This window comes from Macrotis lagotis, chromosome 7 (assembly GCF_037893015.1).
Source record: "Macrotis lagotis isolate mMagLag1 chromosome 7, bilby.v1.9.chrom.fasta, whole genome shotgun sequence".
Lineage (NCBI taxonomy): Eukaryota > Metazoa > Chordata > Mammalia > Peramelemorphia > Peramelidae > Macrotis > Macrotis lagotis.
Window position 1 is genome coordinate 14,928,847 of NC_133664.1, and position 24,115 is coordinate 14,952,961.

General features: G+C 44.0%; 1 protein-coding gene across 8 annotated transcripts in view; it reads right to left on the reverse strand.

Moving 5' to 3' along the window:
* OSBPL3 (oxysterol binding protein like 3) overlaps positions 1-24,115 on the reverse strand; it is a 139,910-nt gene that overhangs the window by 44,329 nt on the left and 71,466 nt on the right. For 6 of the 8 annotated variants that reach the window (XM_074195503.1, XM_074195498.1, XM_074195501.1 and 3 more), the window contains 5 exons: positions 19,760-19,927; positions 17,850-17,970; positions 15,563-15,666; positions 15,288-15,380; positions 12,740-12,896 (listed from right to left, as the gene is read on the reverse strand). In XM_074195503.1, the coding sequence (XP_074051604.1) occupies positions 12,740-12,896; positions 15,288-15,380; positions 15,563-15,666; positions 17,850-17,970; positions 19,760-19,927 (643 nt within the window). The remainder of the gene's footprint in view (positions 1-12,739; positions 12,897-15,287; positions 15,381-15,562; positions 15,667-17,849; positions 17,971-19,759; positions 19,928-24,115) is intronic. The other 2 variants (XM_074195504.1, XM_074195502.1) reach the window with 1 other exon arrangement.

Sequence of the window (24,115 nt, forward strand, 5' to 3'; positions counted from 1 at the left end):
TCTTAGGGAAAGGATTGAGAAGAGAAAAGGGGCAACTGACATCTGGGAGTGTTACACACATCAAGACACAAATGACACTCAAATCAAGGTTGAGTCTTTGTCCCACAATAGCCAAGGGTCACAGGTCATGAAAGCTTCACTGGGTCAATCTGGAGCAACCTGCTTTAGGAGTCAAAGAGGTCCAAGGAAAGAGTCTGGGCCTTTAGATCTTTTCTACTGAGTCCAGTTTATTTTAAATCTCTCTCTCTCTCTCTCTCTCTCTCTCTCTCTCTCTCTCTCTCTCTCACACACACACACACACACACACACACACACACACACACACACAGACCTGTATATTTGGGTCTAATGATAAGTAGCAAATGTGACTAAATTTTTCAAGTTTTTTTTATTTGTTGCAATGTTCTCCCCTTGCCCTCACTTGGAGTGGAAGTGGGAATTGGGAAGCAGAGTTTTCTCCACCCACAAATGAAGAAAAGAGAGTCTTGGAAGCATTTAAAAGCAGCACACAGCAAAGAACTGGAAGTTGAAGAGATGCCCATTAATGGGGGAACATTGCTGTGCTCAGGAAAATGTTGAGAGGGATGGCATCAGAAAACCTGGGATGATTTATGCGAACTGATACAAAGTGAAGTGAGCAGAACCAGGAGAGCATTGCACACAATAACAGCATCAGTATAAGGATGACCACCTGTGAAAGACCAAAGTCTGTTCTGATCAAGGCAATGATCCTTCGCAACTCCAAAGGACCATGAAGAATGATGCCATCCATCTTGGAGAAAGAACTGTGAACAATGAGTGCAGGCTCAGGTAGATATTTTTCTCCCACTTTCTTTATTTTCAACTTGTTTAGATTTTTTTTTGCAACCTGATTAATATGGAAGTATGTTTCATATGACTTCATACATATAATGGAATATCATACTGCTTTTGCCTTCCCAATAGGTGGTGGAGGGGCAGGAGAAGGCAGAAACTGGAATTCAAAATTTTTTAAAAAGAATATTAAAACTAGGGGCAGAGCCAAGATGGCAGCATGAAGGCAGGAATTCCGAGAAATTCATTCTCCAAAAACTCCAAAAGCCATCAAATTATGACTCCAGCCAAAATTTAGAGGGGTAGAACCCACAGAAAGATTGAATGATGCAATTTCCCAGTCCAAGACAACTCAGAAGTTCCATAGGAAAGGTCTGTTTCACTGGGACCAGGGGCTGGAAAAAGCCACAGCTGCAGTATAGTGCAGCCCAAGGGTCACCCAGAACAGCTTGGAGGTGGGGGGGGGCTCGGTGAGAGAACTCTGCTGCACCAGAGTGAGTGCAGAGCGAGCATGGCCTCAGAGCAGCCCTGCGGTGATAACCTGCAGCAGGAACCAGGGAAGCCAGCCTGCATTTCCAGAGCACAGCCCACAGATGGTAAGGGGGTTGGGGGAGACTGCAAAGGTCTCTCTGTTCTCCCTGGGAGCAGGACTTGGTTATTGGCCCACATTCAGATCCAGGTTGCAGTTTGGGCCCCCATACCACCATAGCTGAGCAGGGAACCCTCCTCACAGCTCCAGGGTAGAGGGGAGCGCCTGAATCCAGGCAAGGGAGCAGTCAGAGCCTCTCATAAGACCTTGAAGGAATAAAGGTCCCAGTGGGGTTTCCCAAAAAGACCCCAAATCCTTGGAAGCTCGGTAAATCAGCCATAGGCTAAGGAAATGAGCAAACAACAGAAAAAGAACAATCTGACCAAAGAAAATTACTTTGGTCCCATGGAAGATTCAGAAGATGACAAACTCAAAGCTTCTGTATCCAAACCCTCCAAGAGAAATGGAAAGTGGGCTCAGGCTATGGATGAGCTCAAAAAAAAAAAAACTTTGAAAAGCAATTAAGGGAGGTAAAGGAAAAATTAGGAGGAATAATGAGAGTGATGCAGATAAATCATGAAACCCAAATCATCAGCTTGGTGAGAGAAATACAAAAAAATACTGAAGAAAATAATATGTTAAAAACCAGTTTAGACAAAATGGAAAAGCAACACAAAAGGCAAATGAGGAGAAGAATGCCTTAAAAAAAAAAGCATAATTGGCCAGCTGGAAAAGGAGATAAAAAAAGCTCTCTGAAGAAAATAACTCCTTCAAATGCAGAATGGAACTAAAGGAAGCTGATGACTTTTCAAGAAATCAGGAAGAAATAAAAATCTTCCAAAAAAAACAAAAATTAGAAGAAAATGTGAAATATCCATTGGAAAAACTACTGACCTTGAAAACAGATCCAGAAGAGATAATTTAAAAATTATTGGGCTACCTGAAGGTCACAACCAGGAAAAGAGCCTAGACTTCATTTTTCAAGAAATAATACAACAAAATTGTCCTAAAATAGAAACTGAGGGAATTCACCAGTCACCTCCTGAAAGAGATCCCAAAAGAAAAATGTCCAGGAATATTATAGACAAATTCTAAAACTCCTAAGTCAAAGAGAAAATTCTCAAAGTTGCCAAAAACAAACAATTCAACTACCAAGGCTCCATAGTCAGGATTACACAGGATCTGGCAGCAACTACATTAAGGGCTCATGGGGGTTGGAATATGATATTCCAGAAGGCAAAAGATCTTGGTTTACAACCAAGAATCAACTACCCAGCAAAACTGAACATTCTCTTTCAGGGGAAAAGATGGACTTTCATTGAAACGGGGACTTTCAAACTTTCCTATTGAAACAACTAGAGCTGAACAGAAAGTTTGATCTCCAATTATAAGATTCAGGTGAATCATAGAAGGGGTTGCCAAGGAGGACTAACTATGAGGAACTTAATGATATTGAACTGCTTGTATTCCTTTATGGGAAGAAGATACTGATAACTCATATGAACTTTCTCATTTCTAAGAGCAGTTAGAAAGAGCATATATAGACAGGGCACAGGAAGGAGAAGAATATAATGGTATAATATAGTAAAATGATGGAATCAATGGGTGATAAAGGAAAGTACTGGGAAGAAGGGAAAGGAGAGGAAGAAGGGGCTGAGATGTTTCATATAAGAGTCAAGAAAAAGCTTTTTTCAATGGAGTGGAAAGGAGGAAGGCAAAGGGGAATGAGTGAGCCTTCATTCTCATCAGAAATGGCTCAGAGAGGAAAAAACATACACACTTAATAGGGTATAGAAATCTATCTTACCCTAGAGAAAAATGAGAAGGAATGGGATAAGGGGAACTTGGCGGGGGAGGAAGTGGGGAGTAGGTGATAGAAGAGAGGGTATTCAGATATAACACACTTTTGAACAGGGAATAAATGAGAGTGGGAGGAACAGAGTGGAGGGAAATACAGTTAGTAATAGCAACTGTGGGAAAAATATTGGAGCAACTTCTCTGGTGGACTTGTGATAAAAAAGGCAACTCATCTCAGAGACAAAGCTATTGGAATCTGAACACAGACAAGTATACTTTTTTTCTCTCTCTCACTATTCTTTCTCATCTTCTTGGTGGGGGGAGGGCTTATGTTTACTCTCGTAACAAGATTATTATAATAACATAAAATAAATAAACCAAAAAAAAAGATTTTTATAAAAAAGAATTCCAAAAATGATTAATAATTGAAAAAATAATAAAAGCAATGTACAGAATAAAACAGAAGGAAAACCAGGTTAAAAAGACAAACCAGCAGGAACACTCTGAAAGTTACAAGTTGAATTCATTATGTACTTATATGAGGTACTGGCTCTTTCAGATGAGAAGAGTTTGCTTGCTAAAAGAGGAGGGGGTGAATTGTCTAAAAGGGGGGAAAACCCTTGTAAAACCAACTTATGAAGATGCATAGTCTCTCATATAAAATATTGAGGAGAGATTCAGACTATTCGAAGAAGCAAACAAAGAACTGGTCTTTGGGGACTGGAGTGTACTGAGAGGCCTCAAGACCAAGCTCAGCATGATTGTCTGTTGGCTCATTTTCTGTGACTGGTTGTTTTTCCTTTATTTTTTTAAAAGAGACTTATGACTGAAACTGTAAGTCAGATGATTTGGGGGGGATTATGAGATTGTTATTAAAGGACTGCTGACAGGAGGCTATGACTTGAGTCTGTAGTAGAGAAAGGAGGAGAGGGTCAGACAGAAGAAATAGGAGAGTTAGGTAAGCTGAGCCCAGGAAGTCACCAGAGCCAGGGACGGCAACTCCTCAGCTGCTTGGATGGGCACCCACTGAGGGAAGAAGGGCATTTTGCAAGGTAGTTAGCAAAAAGCTGACAGGGTTCTTTGGCTGCTGCACTCCTAGGGGAGAGACAGCTACATCATGAGAAAGAGGGGAACCTCAGGCAGCTCCTCCCTGCCTGTCCCTACCTTCTACAGTCTGAGAGGGAGAGAGGGAGGGCAGAGCCTGCTTTGTATTTGGTTTTGTTATAAGCTGGGCTTTTGGAGAAGACCCCAGGAGGGAAAGCAGACTGTGGAATGGAAAGCAGGATGGGCTTGTCCAAACTGCCCAAGGACTTCTCTGGCTCAAGAGAATGACTTGTCACCAAACAATGCAATGGGAGTGTATCTCTATATAGAAAAACAAATATAGATATTATACATATTTCTAGACATTCATAGGTAAGTGTGAGCATATATATTTTATAATCACATATCATTTATACACACACCTAGACTCACACTTGCGTTGCTAAAGGAGCCTAACATTTTCTTAGTGTCCTATTAAATGTGGCTCTGAACTAAAGGGGCCATCACTGATCTATTGGCTAGAAAGCAGAAGGGAACTAACTTCACCTATCAGGAGGTTTATCAGAGAATCACCTTTCTGTGGTGCAGGGCTTCTCTAGGTCTGCATTCCAGAATTGTGAGATGCTTCCTCATTCAGGTCCCTCCCCAGGAGGGTCTATTATAAACACACATGTCCTCTCTCTCTCCCATGGATACTCTATGCATTGGTGGAAGAGTGTGACTCAACTTTATAGGTGGTCTATAATTTTCTTTTGCCTTCTGCTTAATAAATGTGATGTTTGATTATCCCTGCTCTTGCCTTCTATTATTGCTTTTGCCTCATTTTTTTACATAAATATTTTATGGTTAAGAGTCATTGGTTTCACTCTGATTGAGTTTGTATAAATGGGAACTACACCAGTGGGGGTTCAGGACCCACAGTAGCAACAAGAAATATTTCCTTCCACATGAGGGCTATTCTTAGGATCCTATGAGACTGGTTTCCCACTTTGGAAACATATTAGAACTTGTGGTGTGAAGTAGGTAAGGAATAGGAAACAGCACAGAGAAAGGGGAGCACAAATGACATGTGAGACACTATTCTTCCAGGCTCCATTTCCCAAATGGGTAAATCGCCCCCACACTACACTTAAAAGGAAAATCAAAGTATAATTGAATGGAGATTTGCAGTTTCATAAACAATCCTCTTTCTGTTCTACTTTGCCTGATCTTAAACTCCATTTTCAAAAAGTCAGAACCCCCCAAAGCTTCAATTTAAGTGTTAATAAGCCCAGATAATGAAAGCCTTAACTGGGGTGGTAGCAATAGCAGCAACAACAATAATAATGATTAGCATTTCCAAAGCACTTTAACTGTTCTCAAAGTTCCTGACAAACATTATCTTCTCTTGTCTTCACAACAACCCGGGGAGGTAGAGGGGATTTTTAATCCCCATTTTACAGATAAGACAACTAAAACAGTTCAATGGTTTGCCCAAGGTCATAGAGACAGTATCTGAGATGTTATCTGCTCTGACCACTGCTCGGCCTGACCAGCTATCTGAAGGTCAAAGAAACTGAAGGGATAAGTCTTGGCTTCTAAAGATGCTTGTGGACCTTTGTGTTTATGTCCAAAGTAATAGGAAAAGCAGAGTCTAGACATTTCAAGAACATTCTCTCTCTCATGGACCTGTTCTTATTTCTTATTCACAGAATGATTTCAGAGCTGTTTATTTGTTCTTAGCAGGTTCTATTTTTTAAGTAGGGGGAAAAAAAGATCAAAAGGTCCTAGTGATAACACATCTTCATGTCCCTGGCAAGAGAGTCAGACAATCACAGTCTCTGTCTTAGCAGCAATTATCACCTCGAAGAGGGGAACCAAGTCTCCAATTCAAACTGCTTTTTAGAGTCAGCCCCAAATGCCAGAAATGAGACTTCAGTTCATCACAGTCAAATTCCTTGTTTTGAGAATATTTCAAGTTATAACCAATTATGCAAATATATAAGTCTATGCAATGTCTTAAGAATGGTTTGGATTTTTTTGATTGTTTGCTTGTTTTCTAGTATTCACAAAACACCAGAGACAATGCATCCTTCCTAGTCTCATTTCAAAATCTCACTGGCTCCCAAGAGTGGTAGAGTGGAAAAAGCACAAGATGAGGTGTCAGAGGACCCAAGTCCAAATCCCAACTCTGTCACTCGTGTGGACACTGGGACAGTCCCTTCCCTTGTCTGACCTCAGGCAAACAAAAGGGACCAAACCATCTCTGATTTCATTTTTTCTTTTTAATTTTTTTAAGGTTTTTTTTGCAAGGCAGTGGGGTTAAGTGACTTGCCCAAGGCCACACAGCTAGGTAATTATTAAGTGTCTGAGGCCAGATCTGAACTCAGGTCCTCCTGACTCCAGGGCCAGTGCTCTATCCACTGCACCACTTAGCCACCCCCATCTCACTTTTAAAGAAAGAACATAAACATTTTCCTTTATTTAGAACATGGATCTTGGAGCAGCCCGTCATTGCCCAATGACCTTGAACTGGCTTGTCAGAAAGCATTCAAGGCTACTACCTACCTATGTTAGTGAAATACAGCCTCAGACCCACATCTGCCCCTCCCACAGCTGATGATACCTAGAACAGCACCAACTCGGTCGCAGTGGCAGAAGGATCCCCCTCTGCCAACAATCAATAAAGTGCTGTTAATGAAGGCATCCGCCAGAGTTTGCCAAATGAAAAACAGCTTTGTGTAAAACTGTCATGCCATGTAAAGGAATACCTCACTTAATAGATATATACTTTCAAAAATAGGTAGATCACATTTTTTTAATAGGATGGCATAATTTTTTCTGAAATGTTAATAGAGTTCAACTTGCAGTCCTTAGACTTGCATCAGACGCTAACTTCCAAATGATTCAATCAGCATTTATTAAGCCCTGACTACATACCAGATAATGTGCAGTACAGAGTTTAAGTAGAAAATGGTCAACTATAAACTCCCTCCTCTGGCCTGTAGAGTCTTCATACTTACATTCATATTTAGAGCTGGTCCCCGGCCCAGCTGGCCCACTCAGCTCGTATCAGATCTCATTCTCTTTCTCTTTGGCCTAAGTCCTCCCCCTCCTACCTTCCAGAACTGGTCCAAGGCTCCTCGCAGGAGTCCTGACCACCCCAGGGCTGAGTGGTGGCCAAAGTCTATGGATTTCTCTTTTGCAGACTCTCTTGACTCCACCCCCTTCTCTTATGACCCTGGCTGCAGCCCCCTCCCCAGGTCCTCCTCCCCTCACTAGTGCCATGGCCTGTGGCCTCCCAGCCTCAGCCTCTTCAGTTACCAAAGGGATTTTCCTGGAGCTCAGGCCTGAGCCCCAAGTCCCGGTGGCTTCCTCTCCCCTCCAGGATAAAATACAAACTCCCCTGGCTCTCAAAGCACCTCATAAGGAGTCCACGTCCAGTCTCCTTCCCTTACCCCTTCCCTTCTCTGAACCACAACTCACATAGACTGTTCCCTCCAGAGACAGTGACTTCCAGACTGTTCTTCAACCAGACTGTCCATCTCCATTCTCCAGATACTTTTTCAGGCTGTGCCCCCCACCAGGACAGCTATCCCTCCTCACCTTCCCCTCCAGCCTTCTCTGGCTTCCGACCTGCTCCAGAAAGCTTCTCCCAAGCTTCCCACAACTTCCCTGGGTGGATGATTTCCAATTTATCCTGGCCAGAGTGTGTCTGTGTAAGGTTGTTGGTCTGCTGTCCTCCTGACTCGACTGTGAGCTCCTCAACAGCAGGGACTACATCTTGTGCCTTTCTTCCCATCCCCGTATCTGGTACACAGCAGGGGCTTCATAAATGCTGATCAGTTGATCAACAACTGCTGTCTTGAAGTACCTTGAACAACACTAGTGCAGTGGGTAGAACACCAGCCCTGGAGTCAGAGAACCTGGGTTCAAATCCAGCTTCAAACACTTGACACTGACACACCACTTCACCCTGAACTGCTTCACATCCAGGACCATCTCCAGTTATCTTGATTCCTATCTGGTCACTGGACCCAGATGGATCTGGAGGAAAAAGTGAGGCTGGGGACTTAGCCCAGTCCCCCTCACTCAAATCCAATTCATGTGCATCTGATGGCCTCACCTCCCTGATGTCAGGGTCTTCTTCGAAACAAGCATTTGCTCGGGTTGATCCCCACGCTTGGCAAGCTCCACCCTGTGACTTCCACTGCTTTGCTTCCCTGGCCTCCTTCCAATCGTACTTCCTGCAGGACTGCCTTAGACTTCTACTGATTGTGTGACCCTGGGCAAGTCACTGCACCCCTATCATCCCAGTCTCCTCACTTGTAAACTGGAAATAATAAAGTATTTGTGTCCTGAGGTTGTTGGATCAAATAACAGTCATAAAGTGCTTTGTGTTGAATCAGTGTAAACTGTGATTCGATTCCTGAGGACAGTGTGGTCTGATGGTGCTCTACGGGCATTAGCCCACGTGGCACAGTGTCCAAAGAATGAAGGCTGGAGGCCACCCAGAGTAAAAGGGTGACCAAGATCACGAGGTGACTGAGAAGAAGCAGGGACCAGAGAAGTAGGGACACCAAGGGAGGACCCTGAGAGTAGCCAGAGGAAGTGAGCTGGCCCTGAGGTGCCCGGGGCCCATTCCATAGCAAAGATCCAGGGCCACCATTCTTCACCCACCACAATAACGTTCTTTTTTCTGATTCCAAGAGAAGTAGTCATCTTTGTAATCATATGTCCTTTGTTTTTTGCTTTTAAAAACGTGTTTGGGAATGGGTTCAAAGGCTTCCCCAGAATGCCCAAGGGGCCCAGGATATAGAAAAGATAAAGAATCTTTACTCAAGAGGGTGGGTGGTCCCCCTTGGGAGGACCTATGTGAGCTCATGTCATAAGTTGCATGGATAGATGGTATGAATGGACTATGGGCTGAGGAAGGTGCCAAAGATGTGAATCATCAAACCAAGAAAAAAATCTACATATGCACATATATCCCACATATCCCCCCACCACACACACATACAACTGTATCAATCGTGTTGGCCCTGGAAAGGACTTCACCAGTCATTCCTCCAGACCAAGCCTTCATCTCCCAGACAGAGAATGTGAGGCGAGGAAAGATGAAAGCAGGGACTGGGAAGAGCCTCTGGTTCTAACCCTGTCCTGGGTCCGCTGATTCCCAGCTGAATGCCTCATTTCACTGCTCCTGGCCTCAGTTTCTCCCAAGCTAACAGGGAGGGGCAGCTAGGTGGTGCAGTGGATAGAGTACTGACTCTGGAGTCAGGAGGATCTGGGTTCAAATATGGCCTCAGACACTTAACAATTGCCTATGTGACCATGGGCAAGTCACTTAACCCCATTTGCCTTGCCAATGCCCCCCCCCCAAAGCAAACAAAAAAATCCTAAAAACCAAGCTAATGGGTGGGTGGGGGGGGGGAGGCAGGATGACTGCTAAGATTCTCCAACTAGTTAAAGGGACTTCTGGGATCACAGATATTGAATTGGAAGGAACCTCAGAGTCTATCAAGTCTTAATCTCTCATTTGATAGCTCAAACTGATCCCCAGAGACATCTATAATCTGTCCAAGGTCTCCTAGCTAGTAAGAAACTGTGGCAGGTTTTGAACTCAGATCTTCTTGTTTCCAAGTTATAGCCATTCAGAGATTGAGTCAAGGTTTGAATTAATTCATCAATCCATCAACTAGAATTTCTTAAAAGCCTCTGGGTGCTAAGCTGGCATGCCTCATCTGCCATTCTACCTTCACCCTGAAGGAATTCTATTTAAAGGACCTTTTATAAAACCACATTCAAAGTTATTTGCTTTGTTTAAGCTTTGGATTTTTGTCGGTTGAATCACTCCCAAGTAAACCACGTGAGGTGCAGGCCTCTCCTTGAGCAGACCCAGGGGTGTTTTGGTGAAGCTGCTCCCAAGTTCCTAGAGATAAGGTGAAGGCAACCCTACAGAAACCCTTCTCAGGCAAGGGCAGGGCAAGAACCCCTGGGGGGGAGGCAGCTGGCCTAAGACCTGCTGGTCCCCTATTATCATCCTCCTTTCTCTGAGAGCAGAAGTGAGAGCAGGAGAATTCCAAAGGCCCTAAGGGATACTAGAGAAGAGGTGGCTCTGCAAGTTAGATCTACTTGGGCTGAGTCACTGGGAAATCAGAAGGTTCTAGATGGAGAGGGAAAGTGGTTAGAGTCAAACTAAGAGCTTCCTGGGGTGGGGAGGCTGCTAACTTAAGGGCCTCTTCTGAAGAGGGGAGACTCCCTGGAGACTACAAAGTTCATTTTAAAAGCTGCAAGAATGAAGCACAGTTGGAGAGACAACAGACATCAGCATTGTGTGACAGATGCTGAGACTTGTGGGTGCTGATTACCGTCAGCTTTTGCTGTCCTGTCTCATACTGCCGACGTATCAACGTCCTCTCAAAGAGTGCCCAGAGATACTGGTTGTGCAGGTACCATGGCCAGACCGAGTAGAGTGGAGGAGGCCCACAGCCTCCCTATTGCCAGTCAGAGATAAAGGACAAACCCTGGCCAGGACAATGGCTGGCCGATGTCCCTTCCTCTCCTTGGGTTGATCCGCCCCCCCCCCCCCCCCCCCAATAGCCACCTGGGGGCTCCATATTTTTAAATGGATGGATTTTTTTTAAAGCATGATGCTCAACAATGAGGACTGTGGCAAGGTTAAAAACAAAGAAGAAACCCTGGCTGTGGTGGTAGCTGTTGGTGGCTTAAGCCTCAATCTAAAATCTTAGGGAAAATGCAGCTGAGTGAGGCCTTTCTTCTACTCCGGAATGTGCTGAAATGCTTCCCACCAAGCTGGCCCACCCAACAGAGACAAGAACAGTGGGATTCTTCCCACTGGGAAGCTGGACCAGTGCAACAAGGCCACTCTCCCAGGATTCCAGAGCCGCTCCTTTGCCAGACCTAGGACTAGGGTAGGACACTAGCACCGGACTATCAGTGCCACAAACATGCCAAGGTGAAAGGCACCCACCTGGACAAAGGATAATCAAGGTTGCCAGAGGAGGGTAGCCTCAGGCACAAGGAAAAGTCCCAAGAGGAGTCATTCATTCACATTCATTTATCCATTCATTCATTCATTTATTCACTCACTCACTGAACAAGTACTGCTTACTAGCAGGCATTATGTTGGTAGAGCACTGGCCTGGGGTCAGGAAGCCCCGAGTTCAAATCCTACTTCAGATCCTTACCAGTCACAAAAAAAGGAGATAACAACACTTCCTTCTCAGGGTCCTTGCAAGAGAAGATAAATTAACAAATGGAAATCACTTTGCAAAGAAAGGCCTTTGAGGAGATCTTGTCTCAAAGGTTGAGACTGAGGACCCAATAAATGGCCAAATCTTTTAACTCCTTGATACAAAAGCCCTCCTTTTTAATGTTGGATTCTTCCCAGATTGGAGCAGGGAGGCTTCTAATGAACTGAAAAGCAGTTTTCAAGTTCAAATCTTGGCTCTTTTTCATATGGACCTATGTGAACTTGGACAAATCTCTTTCCCTCTATGAACCTCAGTTTCCTCTTCTGTAAAATGCATGTGAAAGGTCCCAATAGGCCTAGGCCCAAGACCCATAGAGATGGGAATTGCCCAGAGGACAGTGAAGAGGAACAGGGGCATGAGTAGGCTGCAGCACATTATCAATGCGGATTAGGAAGGGCTCCATTGGAGAAAGGTCCATCAAGTGCTTGGTATGGAGTTGTTAGCTTGTTGTCTCCCCCATTAGATTGGAATAGCTTTGAGGGCACAGATGGGCTTCTGCTTTCTGGCACACACTTAATAAATGTTAACTGGTTGAATGAATAAATAAGCAAGAAGGATAGGCCAAAGACGACCAATGGACAGTGCAATGGCTAAGAATTGGGAATCAAAGGGACACTTATCAACTGGAGAATGCCTTAACAAGCTGTGGATCCTTAAGAGGAAAAGAGAAATTAGGGAGGTTCTCCATATATTGGTTCTCCCAGTGGGGGTGAAGGTGAAGGACAAGGATCTCACAAGCTGGGCAGGGAGGGACAAACCACCAGAGGTGACTCTGGAAGGAGAACCATGGTATCAGAGAGATCACAGATCCACTGAACTATGCCTTTAAAAGGGTCACATTTGATCCTGAGAATGGGGCAAGTTTTTACCTATTTTGCTTTAATGCTTCATTAAAGTAGCAGGAATTTATGGGCATGATGATTAGAGAAGGCTGGGATAGACAAATACATATGGAAGGGTTGTGTCCAGTCATGTACTCTCTTGTGTTCAAAAAATGCATAGGGAGGGGCAGCTAGGTGGAGGAGTGGATAGAGCACTGGTCCTGGAGTCAGGAGGACCTGAGTTCAAATACCACCTCAGACACTTAATAATTACCTAGCTGTGGGAGGCCTTGAGCAAGTCACTTAACCCCACTGCCTAAAATAAGTAAAAAAAAAATGCAGAGGTTGGAGAAAGACCACCAACTCAGAAGAGCTAAGGATGACCAGCAGTCAAGTCCTATATACACCATATTGAGAAATGCTTTTAGCAATGTTTCATTGAGTATATTAAGTGGGAAAAAAAAAATCAGTGTACTTACCTTTGTGTGCAATGTGACACAGGTCTTCCTGCATTTTAGAAAATTCTGATGAGGTTTCAGAGCCATCAGAATAATTTTTGTCTTCCCCAAAATCTAGCGTTGACAAATTTGGATTGGATGCATGAAGCCTGACTGGGCCTGAATAAGGCTTAGGTACCTGAGGGGACACCAACAGGAGAGATTCTTAAGGGATAAAGCAACAAGAGCTCTCCCTGCTCCCCTCCAACCCCATTCCCTTCCCCCCAGACAATATGCCAAAGTTGTGGTTCAGACAAGAATGGCAGAAGGAAAACTCCAGATAGATGACAGTCTATTCTGTCATCAATTAAAAAAAAAACCCAAAAGTCTGAGGAGTTCTAAGGATCATCTCATCCATAACAGTTTCCATTGAAGGGAAAATGGACAAGAAGCCATCTGCAACAAACAAAACCAATGCAACCCAAATTATAAGGGAAATGGAAAACTGGGGGTAAATTATTGCAACCAGTATTTCTGATAAAGGCTCATGGCTCAATAAATATGGAGAACCAAGTCAAATTCATAAAAATACAAGTCATTCCCTAATTGAAAAATGGTCAAAGGACCTGAACAGGCAATTTTCAGACAAAGTAATCAAAGCTATCTATGATCATATGAAAAAATGCTCAAAATCACTACTGATCAGAGAAATGCAAATTAAAACAACTCTGAGGTACTATTTCACACCTATCAAAGTGGCTAATATGACAAAAAAGGAAAATGTTGGGTGTTGAAGGGGGTGTGGGAAAACTGGGACACTAAGGCACTGTTGGTGGAGTTGTGAACTGATGCAACCATTCTGGAGAACAATTTGGAACTATTCCTAAAGGGAAATAAAACTGTGCCTGTGGCAATAATACCATTAGGTATACTATAATCCAAAGACAGCCAAAAAAAGGGATCTGTACAAATACATTCATAGCAGCTCTTTTTGGGGTTGCTAAAAAAATGGAAATCAAAGGGATACTCATCAACTGAAGAATGCCTTAACAAGTCATGGTATATGACTGTAATGAAATATTATTGTGATTTAAGAAATGACAAGTAGGGGCAGCTAGGTGGTGCAGTGGATAAAGCACTGGCCCTGTGGAGTCAGGAGTACCTGGATTCAAATCCAGTCTCAGACACTTAATAATTACCTAGCTGTGTGGCCTTGGGCAAGCCACTTAACCCCATTTGCCTTGCAAAAACCTAAAAAAAAATAAAAAATAAAAAATAAAAAAAGAAATGACAAGCAAGACAATTTTAGAAAAGCCTGCAAAGACTTACGTGAACTGATGCACAAGGCAGTGAGCAGAAGCAGGAGTAACAATAATATTAGAAGATGATTGGCTAGGGATGCCTTAGCTATTTTCACAATACATTGATCCAAAAGACTAATGATGAAGTATAAGATCTGCCTCCAGAGAGGCAGAGTTTCTTTCACTTTCTTTCTTTTGTTTTGTGTTATTTTTAATTCAAGTCTTCTTGTGCAAAATGACCAATATAGAAATGTTTTACATAATTGCTCATGTATTACTTAAACCAAATTGTTTCCCATCTCAGGGAGAGGGGAGGGGAGGGAGAGAGGAATAGAATATGGAATTCAAAACTTAAAATAAAAATGTTAAAGATTTTTTTAAAATTTTTTTTAAAAAGTCATTTGCACTTTTGGAAAAGATGAGCAACAACAGCTCTAAAGGGATGCTTGGTGTTCTACTACCTTTGTCATCCCTAGCAAGGGGGAGTAAGACAAGGGCTAGACCTGGAATCAGAAAAATTTGGGTTCAGATACCACCCCAGATGCTAGCTAGCTGTGTGACCCTAGGCAGGGTATTTACTACTTCTGAAATTCAATTTCCCCATGTGAAAAATAGGGCAAAACAAGTCCCTACCTCACAAGGTAGTCATGAGGCCCAAACAATCCAAGGTAAGGATAGCTCACTCCTCCTCATTCCCATGAGCACATCTTGGTTGCTCTACGTACCCTCACTAGTGGCATCCTACATGGAGGCTTGGCAAGGGGTGTGGGAGGGGAGAGCTGCTTCACAGGGGGGCCTGAGAGGGGACCCAAAAAGGTGGACGAGGCTTGGCCTCTAGGCCTCTCAGATTCTGAGCTGCTGACAGAGCAGAGCCTCGGTGGAATTGGAGGTAGTGGGGAAAGATCACTATGAACCAAGGCCGAGCTCAAGCAGGGAAAGAGTGCTCAGAGGAGTCAGAGAGAAGGGGAAAACAGAAAGCCCTTGGGATGCCTCTGGAATGACCAATCTGCTGCCATTTTCTCATGTCAGTGGAGTGACCAAAGCTACCTTCCCCTGCCCCAAGGAGGAGCTTCTCTCATCTCTCCAGTCCCTCTATCCTTCATTATCTACCCAGGACCTTTTGGGAGTGAGTCAATCACTAGGTCATCTGTGATTGGCCCATTTGCCCATTTACATAAAAGTAAAGGGAAATTCATAAATCTACTCCTAAGTCCATGTGGTCCAGAAGTTGTTTTTTTTTCCCACAAAGAGCGGAGTAGGAGCAGAGGAGGGGCAGCATCCCAGGTTACCTGCAGCATTCCTTTGGCCTCTTTGCTAATAGCTCTTGCCCGCCACCGTCTGTGGGGTCTTTTTTCCTTTTTGGGACTTTCAAAAGCGCCACCCTTCATCACAAAAGAGGAAAGAAAGGAAAGAGCGTGAGGCTCCACAGAACAGGTCCGTGGAGCTGACAGAGCAGTACCAAGCTCCATCCCCAGCAGCTGGTGGAGGGCAGGGGGTTGTGCAGCCTCCCATCTGTTATGCCCAGAGAAAGGAAGAGAAGCAAGCTTGGGGGGATCACACTGACCTGAAGGGCGTTTATTGCAGGGGCCGAGTAAGTCCTGTGGAGGACCTCCATGCTCTGGAGGAGTTGGCTCATCTCCACTAGGTAGGTGTGACAGTGGGCCAAGTCTGGAGGAAGATGAACACAAAGAGGAAAAAAAAGAAATTGAAGTGAAGTGATATCACAGAAGGATAAGTTTAGAGCTGGAAGGGACTGAAAAGGCAAACTAGTCCAAACCTTTCATTTTACAAAAGTGGAAACCAAGATCTAGGGAAATGGAAGTGACTTGCCCAAGGTCATACAAACTATAAAGGGCAGGGTCAAAATCTGAGCCTGGTCCTCTTGAACAAATTGTGTATGAATGGCAGGAATTTTAGAGTGCCAAAACAATGGAGAAGTGGAATTAGCAGAAATGTGGGAAAATGTAAATGAACTGGTTTAGCATGAAGAAGGCAGAACCTACAAAATGATATACACGATGAGGATGATCCGGTCAATAAAGATACCACCATATGGGAATTGGAATCACTGATCTCAACCCCAGGGAGTGGACAACCAAAGATTGTTCTCTCCTCCTGGTAGAGAGGTGGTAGCCAAGGGGGACCAAAGGCAATATCACTGTCTGGTGTTTGTATGGTTGACTCTGCATGCTCTTGTCTTTGTGACAAGGTCTATTGAGAAATGTCTGTGAGGTTTTTAAAGGGACAAAACATTTTTTAAAAAAGATACAAGGGGCGGCTAGGTGGCACAGTGGATAAAGCACTGGCCTTGGAGTCAGGAGTACCTGGGTTCAAATCCAGTGTCAGACACTTAATAATTACCTAGCCGTGTGGCCTTGGCCAAGCCACTTAACCCCATTTGCCTTGTAAAAACCTAAAAAAAAAAAGTATGAAATCTTGCACCACATTTTCTGAACAGTGCAAAAAAAAAATAAGCACACTTGTGGCTCTCCATTAATGAGTGCATGTGTGTCTACCCCTCAGATCCATAGGATCCAACATCCCCAGACCAATGCTGTCTCAGAGGTCTCCCTCTGGGGCTTTTCATGTTCTGAGACCAGCTCTCCACTCATCAACATCAAAAACGGCTGTCCCAGTCTGACACCAGTTTGCATCTACTGGGAAGGCTGCAAAGTCCCAAAGAAGGCACTAACCCTTGCTCACATGGCTAACATCAAAATATCCTGCTGGGTCTCAAATGAAGCAAGAAATTTCTCCTGGAGGGTCCATATTTTCACAATAAAGTGATTCTGCAAACATACAGATCTGCAAAGGCAGGTCTGATGTGGAGCCGCAGCTGGCTCTAACCTTCACCTTCTCTGTGAATCCTTCCATCCCACTATCAGTTCATTGCTCTGATAGCCTGTGGCTTGATCCTAGGAATCTCCCTATAGACTCTGGAAGGGCCTCTGGCATAGGCAGCTTTCCAAGGTTAAAGTTGAGGCAGACCAGGAGGACAAAGCTCATGTGGCCCCGGTGGTGGTGGGGGAGCAGGGAAGAGAGGTGCTTGGAGAAGAAGGGAAGTGCACCTGGCAAGTTTCCATCAGACACCTAGAGTTAACTAAGAGCCTAGAGAGTCCAAACTCTTGCTCCTGAGAGGAAAAACAAGGCAGGACAAAGGGCACTAACTTGCGAGGCTGAAGATATCATCCAGAATGCTGATCCGGCTAATTGAGGCCCAGTGGCCCAGAGGAGACAGGAATCCTACAGCTGCTCAATGGGCAGGCCCAAGGAGATCTGACCCCAGATCAGAAGCCCTCCAGTCAACTCCCACTTCTGGAGGAAACCAAGGCCCACAGAGGCAAAATGGCTTCATTGGAAGTAGGACCCAGACTCCAGACCCAGGGCCTGGCCCTGACTGCCAAAGATGCCTTCATTGCCTTGACTGTGGAAAAGAAAGCAGGGAGATATGGGGACAAGATGGCAGGCTCAGACTCAGGAGGGTTCTGGGTGCAAGTCCAGCCTCAGCAGGACCATCGGAGAATCACTGCCTCAGTCAACCTCCATTTCGCCATCTGTGTAGTGGGGCATGAGGCCATGAGGAGACAAAGCAGGTCAGAGAACTCAGCAGATTTGAAAGCACTGGGTTCATTATTCCATTAGATGACCATGAGCCCCTCACTTTCCCTGAACCTCAGTTTTCTCCTCTGAGGAAGCAGCAGATTGGATGAGGTGACCCTCTCCATGCCATCACCTCCTTTCAGGTCAATCAGTTTTGGGAACAAAGGGGAGGCAGCAAAGTGGAGAAGGGAGACAACAGAAAAATCAAAGCATCCCTTGGAGGATAAAAACCAGCTCAAGAGACTCTCTACCTTTGGAGCATTTTTCCATGTCTTCAGAAGACTGGGGCCAGATGGACAGCCTGGCTTCTCCACAGCTGAATGACAAATTGCTCCCCGTCTGCAATGAACTCTGCTTGGATATACTGCTGCGCTGTTCCACAGACAACAAAGGCGATGAGAAATGCAAACACATCCTAGACGGTTAACTCAGAGGATGACCAAGTGAGGGGCTGGAAGGACCCGGCATGGGAATCTATTGACCCTCAGTATGGCCAGGAAGCCAGCATCTGACTTGGAACTACATTTTTTGGCTTCCCTTCAAATGACAACAATGACACAAGCCTAGCCAAGGGGGAAAAATGGCTTGGAATGGATTTTTGCAAATACCCATGGCCATGTGAGCTGACCTTTCATGGTCAAGGAGAGAACGGAGGTCACATTAGGAAAGAGAGAAAAACAAGATGAGACAGAGACAGAAAGAGAGAGAGAAAGGAAAAGATGGGAGAGAAGGAGGGGGAAAGGGAAAAGGGAAAGAGAAGGGGAAGGGAGAAGAAAAGAGGGAAGGGAGAGAAAGGAAATAGAAAAAGAGAGAAACAAAGAGGAGGACAAAGAAACAGAGAAAGGGAAGGAAGGGGGGGAAAGAAGGGGGAGGGAAAGAAAAGGAGAAAGAGGAAAGGAGAAAGGGGGAAAGGGAAAGAGAAGGAGATGGGAGGAGAAAAGAGAAGGGAGAGAAAGAGAGAGAAGGGAGAGGAAGAAAGAGAAGGACAAAGAAACAGAGAAAGGGAAGGAAGGAGGGAAAGAAGAGGGGGAGGGAAAGAAAAGGAGAAAGGGAGTGAGGGAGAGAGAACAAACATACTTCAGTGGGGTGGGGGAGGGAGGAAGTATTCTTTTCTCTATCCTCTTACAGTCCTACCTTTAGTAAATGATCTGGTTACCATAATTTGAACTGACTGCACAAATACAGTTAAATAATTAAGTATGATTAGAAGAGAAAGAGTAATAAAGAGAGAAACTCATGTGAGAGTATAAATGGGTTAAGTCACAAGACCCTGGGTTCAAGTCCCAGTTCTTCCAGTTAAGCAACTTAAGCCAGTTTTTTAAGTTCTCCAAACCTCAGCTTTCTCATTTGTAAAATGGAGATAATAGTATTCGCATTACCTGGCTCATGGAGGTATCATGCACATTAGGTGAGATAACTAAAGGCTCTAACAATCCAACATTCTATCTTTAGATGTGGGGAACTTTTGTCTTCTCAAATTTGCTGCACAAACATGTGGATTCATGCAGGTGAAACAAGTTTCAGTTTATCACCAAATCTCACAGTTGAATAGGATGTCAGAGGCCAAGTTCAACAAGAATCCTTTCTACAAATTGCCAGAAGACCTCTAGTGAATGAGGTCTCACTATTTTCCAAAGAATCCCACTAACTCTTGGGATAACCCTCACCATGTAGAGCCCAAACCAACCTGTCTTCAAGCTTCCCACCCAGTCCCCCAGCTCCTTTTTCACATGGCTGCCCTTAAGATACTTGAAGAACAGCTCTCCCATCTCCCCACCCTGGCCCCTGAGGCTTACTCTTCTGCAGGTTACACACCCTTAGTTTCCTCAAAAGATTTCCATATACCAAAACCCCAAGGTCTTTCACTAAACTGGTGACCTTCCTCGAGATACTTCCCAGTTGGTCAATTTACTTCCCAGTATGTGACCCTCAGATCAAAAGACTCTAAATACTGAGTTGGGACAGATCAGGGCAAGACATTATTATCTTCTTGTCCAGACACTATCTTCTTATCCATTCCCTCTTCCCAAACCCTTACTCACTACAGATAAAAGTATTGTGGGCACAAGTAATCTCTCCTTTCCTCAAGCCCTCCCTTAATGTCTTCTTCCCTCCTTCCTTCAGATGCATAGATTCCCATAGCCAAGGTATCTGGTATTACCTTCCTATTTGAAACAGAGTCAAATACTCCAGATGCAGAGTCTGTGACACTGGACGTAGAGAAAAAATGGTTAACATCCCGTGGGAACATGGCAATCTCATTTTGCCGATATACTCGGTGATGACGGAGCTTGGCCACCCACTCATCAAAGACTTCCTCGGACTTCACCTAAAACAGAGAGACTTGAAATGATGGAATATCAAACACAAAATTGAAAACAATCCATCTCCATCCAAAGTAGGCCACTGTAGTCCACCAGCTCTTCCTTTGGCCTCTACTAGAAAACCTTGCTGAGTCTAGAACATGCTAGAGCTGCCATGGTTTGGACCCGACCAACAGCACTTGCACAAAATGGGCCCAGAGTAAATGTAGGCTGTGAGAAGCTGTGTTGGAATGCTGGAATTCTAATCTTCAAGGCAGAAGTTAATGTTATTTCAGGGGGAAAGTCTGTGGAGGAAGTGACAAGTATGTACATAGGGCTGACTCTAGAGCGAGACCAATGGATGCACTATTTTAAAACATTTGTATTTGCAATACATAACAAATAGGTCGATTACCATTGTTTTTGACCTGCCTTCCATAGGATTCTCTAGGACACAAACCAGGGCAGCTAGGTGGTACAATGGGTAGAGCACCGGACCTGGAGTCAGGAAGACCTAAGTTCAAATCCAACCTCAGACACTTACAAACTGTTACATTGGGCCATCACTTCACTCTGTTTGCCTCAGTTTTCTCAAGAGAATAACAAACCACACTAGTGTCTTTGCCTAGAAAACCCCAAACATGACTGAAAATGACTGACCAACAGAAAGATACAATCCCATGGCCACTCTCTTTAGCTCACCAGATGTGCTGTTTATTCTCTTTCTGAACACGTTTGTCTTACAACAGGATAGAAAATATCAGCAGGTACTAAATGTGCCCCTGGGGCTCAGGGCCTTCCTCCAATTAAGGCAAATGATCAGGATTTCACGATTTTTCATTCAAAATCCAACAAAACTTTGATGTTTTGGTTTGAAATTGTTAACCTGCCTTGAGGGTCCAAAGGGAGAGGAGTCCTGGGGCAAACAATGACAACAAAAACATTCCCCTACTTCTGTTCGGGCTAACAAAACACCCATTCCAGGCTTTGCCATGTCTACAAAGACCAATATAAGGGGCTTGGCAACAATCCCCCCTCCAAGGGCTGGTGTTCTGGGATGATACAATATCCACACAGAGATGTCAACACAAAATAGCTACACAAGAACTTTAGGGGAAGGGAGGGAGCAGGAGACGTCTTGGGAAGGAAGCAACATCTGGACCATGCCCCATGGGAAGGAAGAGGCTCTGGGGGTAGAAATGAGGGGTAAAGGGAAAGGCTGTGGGAGATGCAGCCTCTCAAGGTTTCAAAAACCAAACAAATAAATTGCTGTGGAAACACCTGCTGTCTTTGGCTGGTGGGCAGAAATGCCTTTTAACTGTGTGACCTTGAGCAAGTCACTTAACCCTCAGTCTCCATTTCCTTATCTGTAAAAAATAGAAATAACCTAGTTCCCAGGTTTGACAGCTGAGTACCCATGAGAGTATCCCATCCATCCTCCAGAGAGGTTGCATGTATCCTAACTAATATGCTTCAGAGTGACAATTATACCACATATGGCATCAGCCCAATAGAAGTATGTGATACAAATTCAAATAACATAACCACTTCATTATTCACAATAACAAAAAACAAATCCTATAAATGCTAACTATTAATTACGGTTATTATGGCTGTTGTTTGTCCTTCATTCTCCAGGAAGGCCATGCCATCAGGGAGGTGATGCCATGACAATCACATGAATTGGATCGGGGCGGGGGGGGCTGTGCTAGGTCACCAGTCCCACTTTCTCCTCCAGAACCATCTGGGTTCAAGGGCCAGATATGGATCAAGACAACTGGAGATGGCCATCCAGTCTCCCTAAACATAAGAGACTCACAATACATGCCAAAGCAGAAAAATCCCAGAGCCAGTTCTGTTGGGCTTTTGTCAGTGGTCCAGGGCAAGTCCTACAGAATCCATTATGTACCAGATACTGTCCTAAGATTTACAAATAGTATCTCATTTGATCCTCACAATTTCTCTTCAAGCTGGTGCTGTTTTTATTTCCATTTTACAGTTAAAGAAACTAAGATAAGCAAAGGTTAAGTGACTTGCCCAGAGTCATACAACTAATAAGGATCCAGTGCACAATGGGTGGGGGTGGGGGGAAATCACATGGAAAGGGACAACAGTCATTTTAAAAAGATTTAGGTTTTTTTTTAATAGAGGTTCATATTAAAATCGTAACCAGAGTATTAAGTAATGAGCTGCAGTTTCAGGAAGACGACACAACCCTCCCTCCACCCCACCATCTCATCCAGCACTTCCCTAATTATATATTTGGGAAAAATTCTTTCTTCAAGTGCATTTCCCTCCCCAGAATGAGGTCAGCACATCCATGTTTTTGTAACAGATCGATTGGATGAGTATGGTGAAGTTCACTATTTTAAAGGCTTTTCCCTAATGAAAGTTACCACCCAAAACACATTTTACTCCCAACTTTTTGCTATTTCCATTCTATGGGGTGGAGAAGTCACTATCTTGTTTTTTTTTGGTTTTTTTTTTTTTTGGCTCTGTCTGCAGAGCTGGGTGCCCCTTTTTTTGTCTGTTAATAGGAAGGAGTATGGTGAGAGTGGACCAGAGAATCTCAAAGGTCAAGAACAATTATAAAAAGATAGGCTCTAGTCTGTCTGGCACAGGAGACATATTTAATAAATATTTAATGGATTGATAAGCACAGTTGTTGAAGACTTAATTATCTGGAATTCTCTATTAGCTCTTCACATCTTTGACTCTCCAATGACCTTTCATCAGAGAAAGCCTAAATTGTCTTCATTATTGATTTATTTTTGGCAAGGCAATGGGGTTAAGTGACTTACCCAAGGCCACACAGTTAGGCAATTATTAAATGTCTGAGGCCAGATTTGAACTCAGTTCCTCCTGACTCTAGGGCCAGTGCTCTATTCACTGTGCCACCTAGCTGCCCCTTCATTATTGGTTTAATGCTAAGTGTGTTGGGGCAGGATGGTGTAGTGAATGGGGGCCCAGGCTGCCTAACTCCCAGCCTGTCCCTTATCTTCTCCAGAACTGATTAAGTCCCTTCTATGTGGTAGAACCAAGGATATAAATGGGGACCCAACCCCTGCCCTGGAGGGGTTCACCCACCCATGAAGAACCCAATAGGACCCAACATTACAGACAAATGATGGACCAGTCTTGGTAGACAGAAATCCCCCAGCCAGGAGCTCCTGACACTGAGGGCATGATAGGTCTAGGCCCAATTCTGAGGTTATACAGACTCTTGTTTTTCATTTGCTTAGAGACTTGAGATCAACGAGGGCCAGATGACCACACGGCCCTGGTGCCCTCACCTGGTGAGATCCCTTTGGAATCTGAGAATATCATTCAGTTTGCTAGCTCTCCTTCCCAACTTTGTGTTATCTACAGATGTGATTAGTATGATGTCTCAAACAAAGTTACTGATCATTTTTTTTTTTAAAGAAGAGAATAGAATGCCTTCCTCTCAGTGCTGGGATCTCCCCAAACTCTGGAGAAAGGGGGCAGGATGGGCTGGTCAGTTGGCTTCCCAGTTTGCCCAGTTCGCACCAGAGTGGCTCTGCAAGTCAGATGGAAGCCAATCTATTAGCTGAGTTTTCATGCTCTAGGGAAAGCAGGGAGGAATTCTGGGAAGCCCCTCAAATGTTAAGAATCTCCCAGAGCCTTCAAATTAGATTGATGGTGGAGATGGGGCCAGTTTCTCTTTTGGAGAGCAGCCAGGGTATATAAGGCTTTTCCTTTATACAACTGATATATCTTAGGAGAAACAATTTGACCTGCCAATATACAACCATGGGTTGATGAATATTTTGGCCACAAAAACTCTTGGAGACGATTGATTAGCTTGCAATTTTAAACTGTGTATTCAATTTGCTGGGCTTTTCTTTTTCTCTTTTATTAATATATTAGTGATCATGGATATAAATTTTCTCTAAAAAGAATGTCTTATGTACATTCCATAAATTTTGCCATGTCCTTTTATTTATGATTCTCTTTAATGTAATTTGCCATTAACTAATTTGTGGAGGAGATGATATCTGCATCCCTGAATGGAATACCCACACCAAGAAAACCCCAACTCTGCCTTATTATTGAAGTAGTTTTGAATTTGCATAATAATGACTCACAACAGACTTCTAATACAGATCATCAGTAGAGTATTCTGAGATCCTCAAGACAGATATCATTTTATGGGCCTTTTATTGTTAGATTTTCTTATATTGTCTTATCTAATA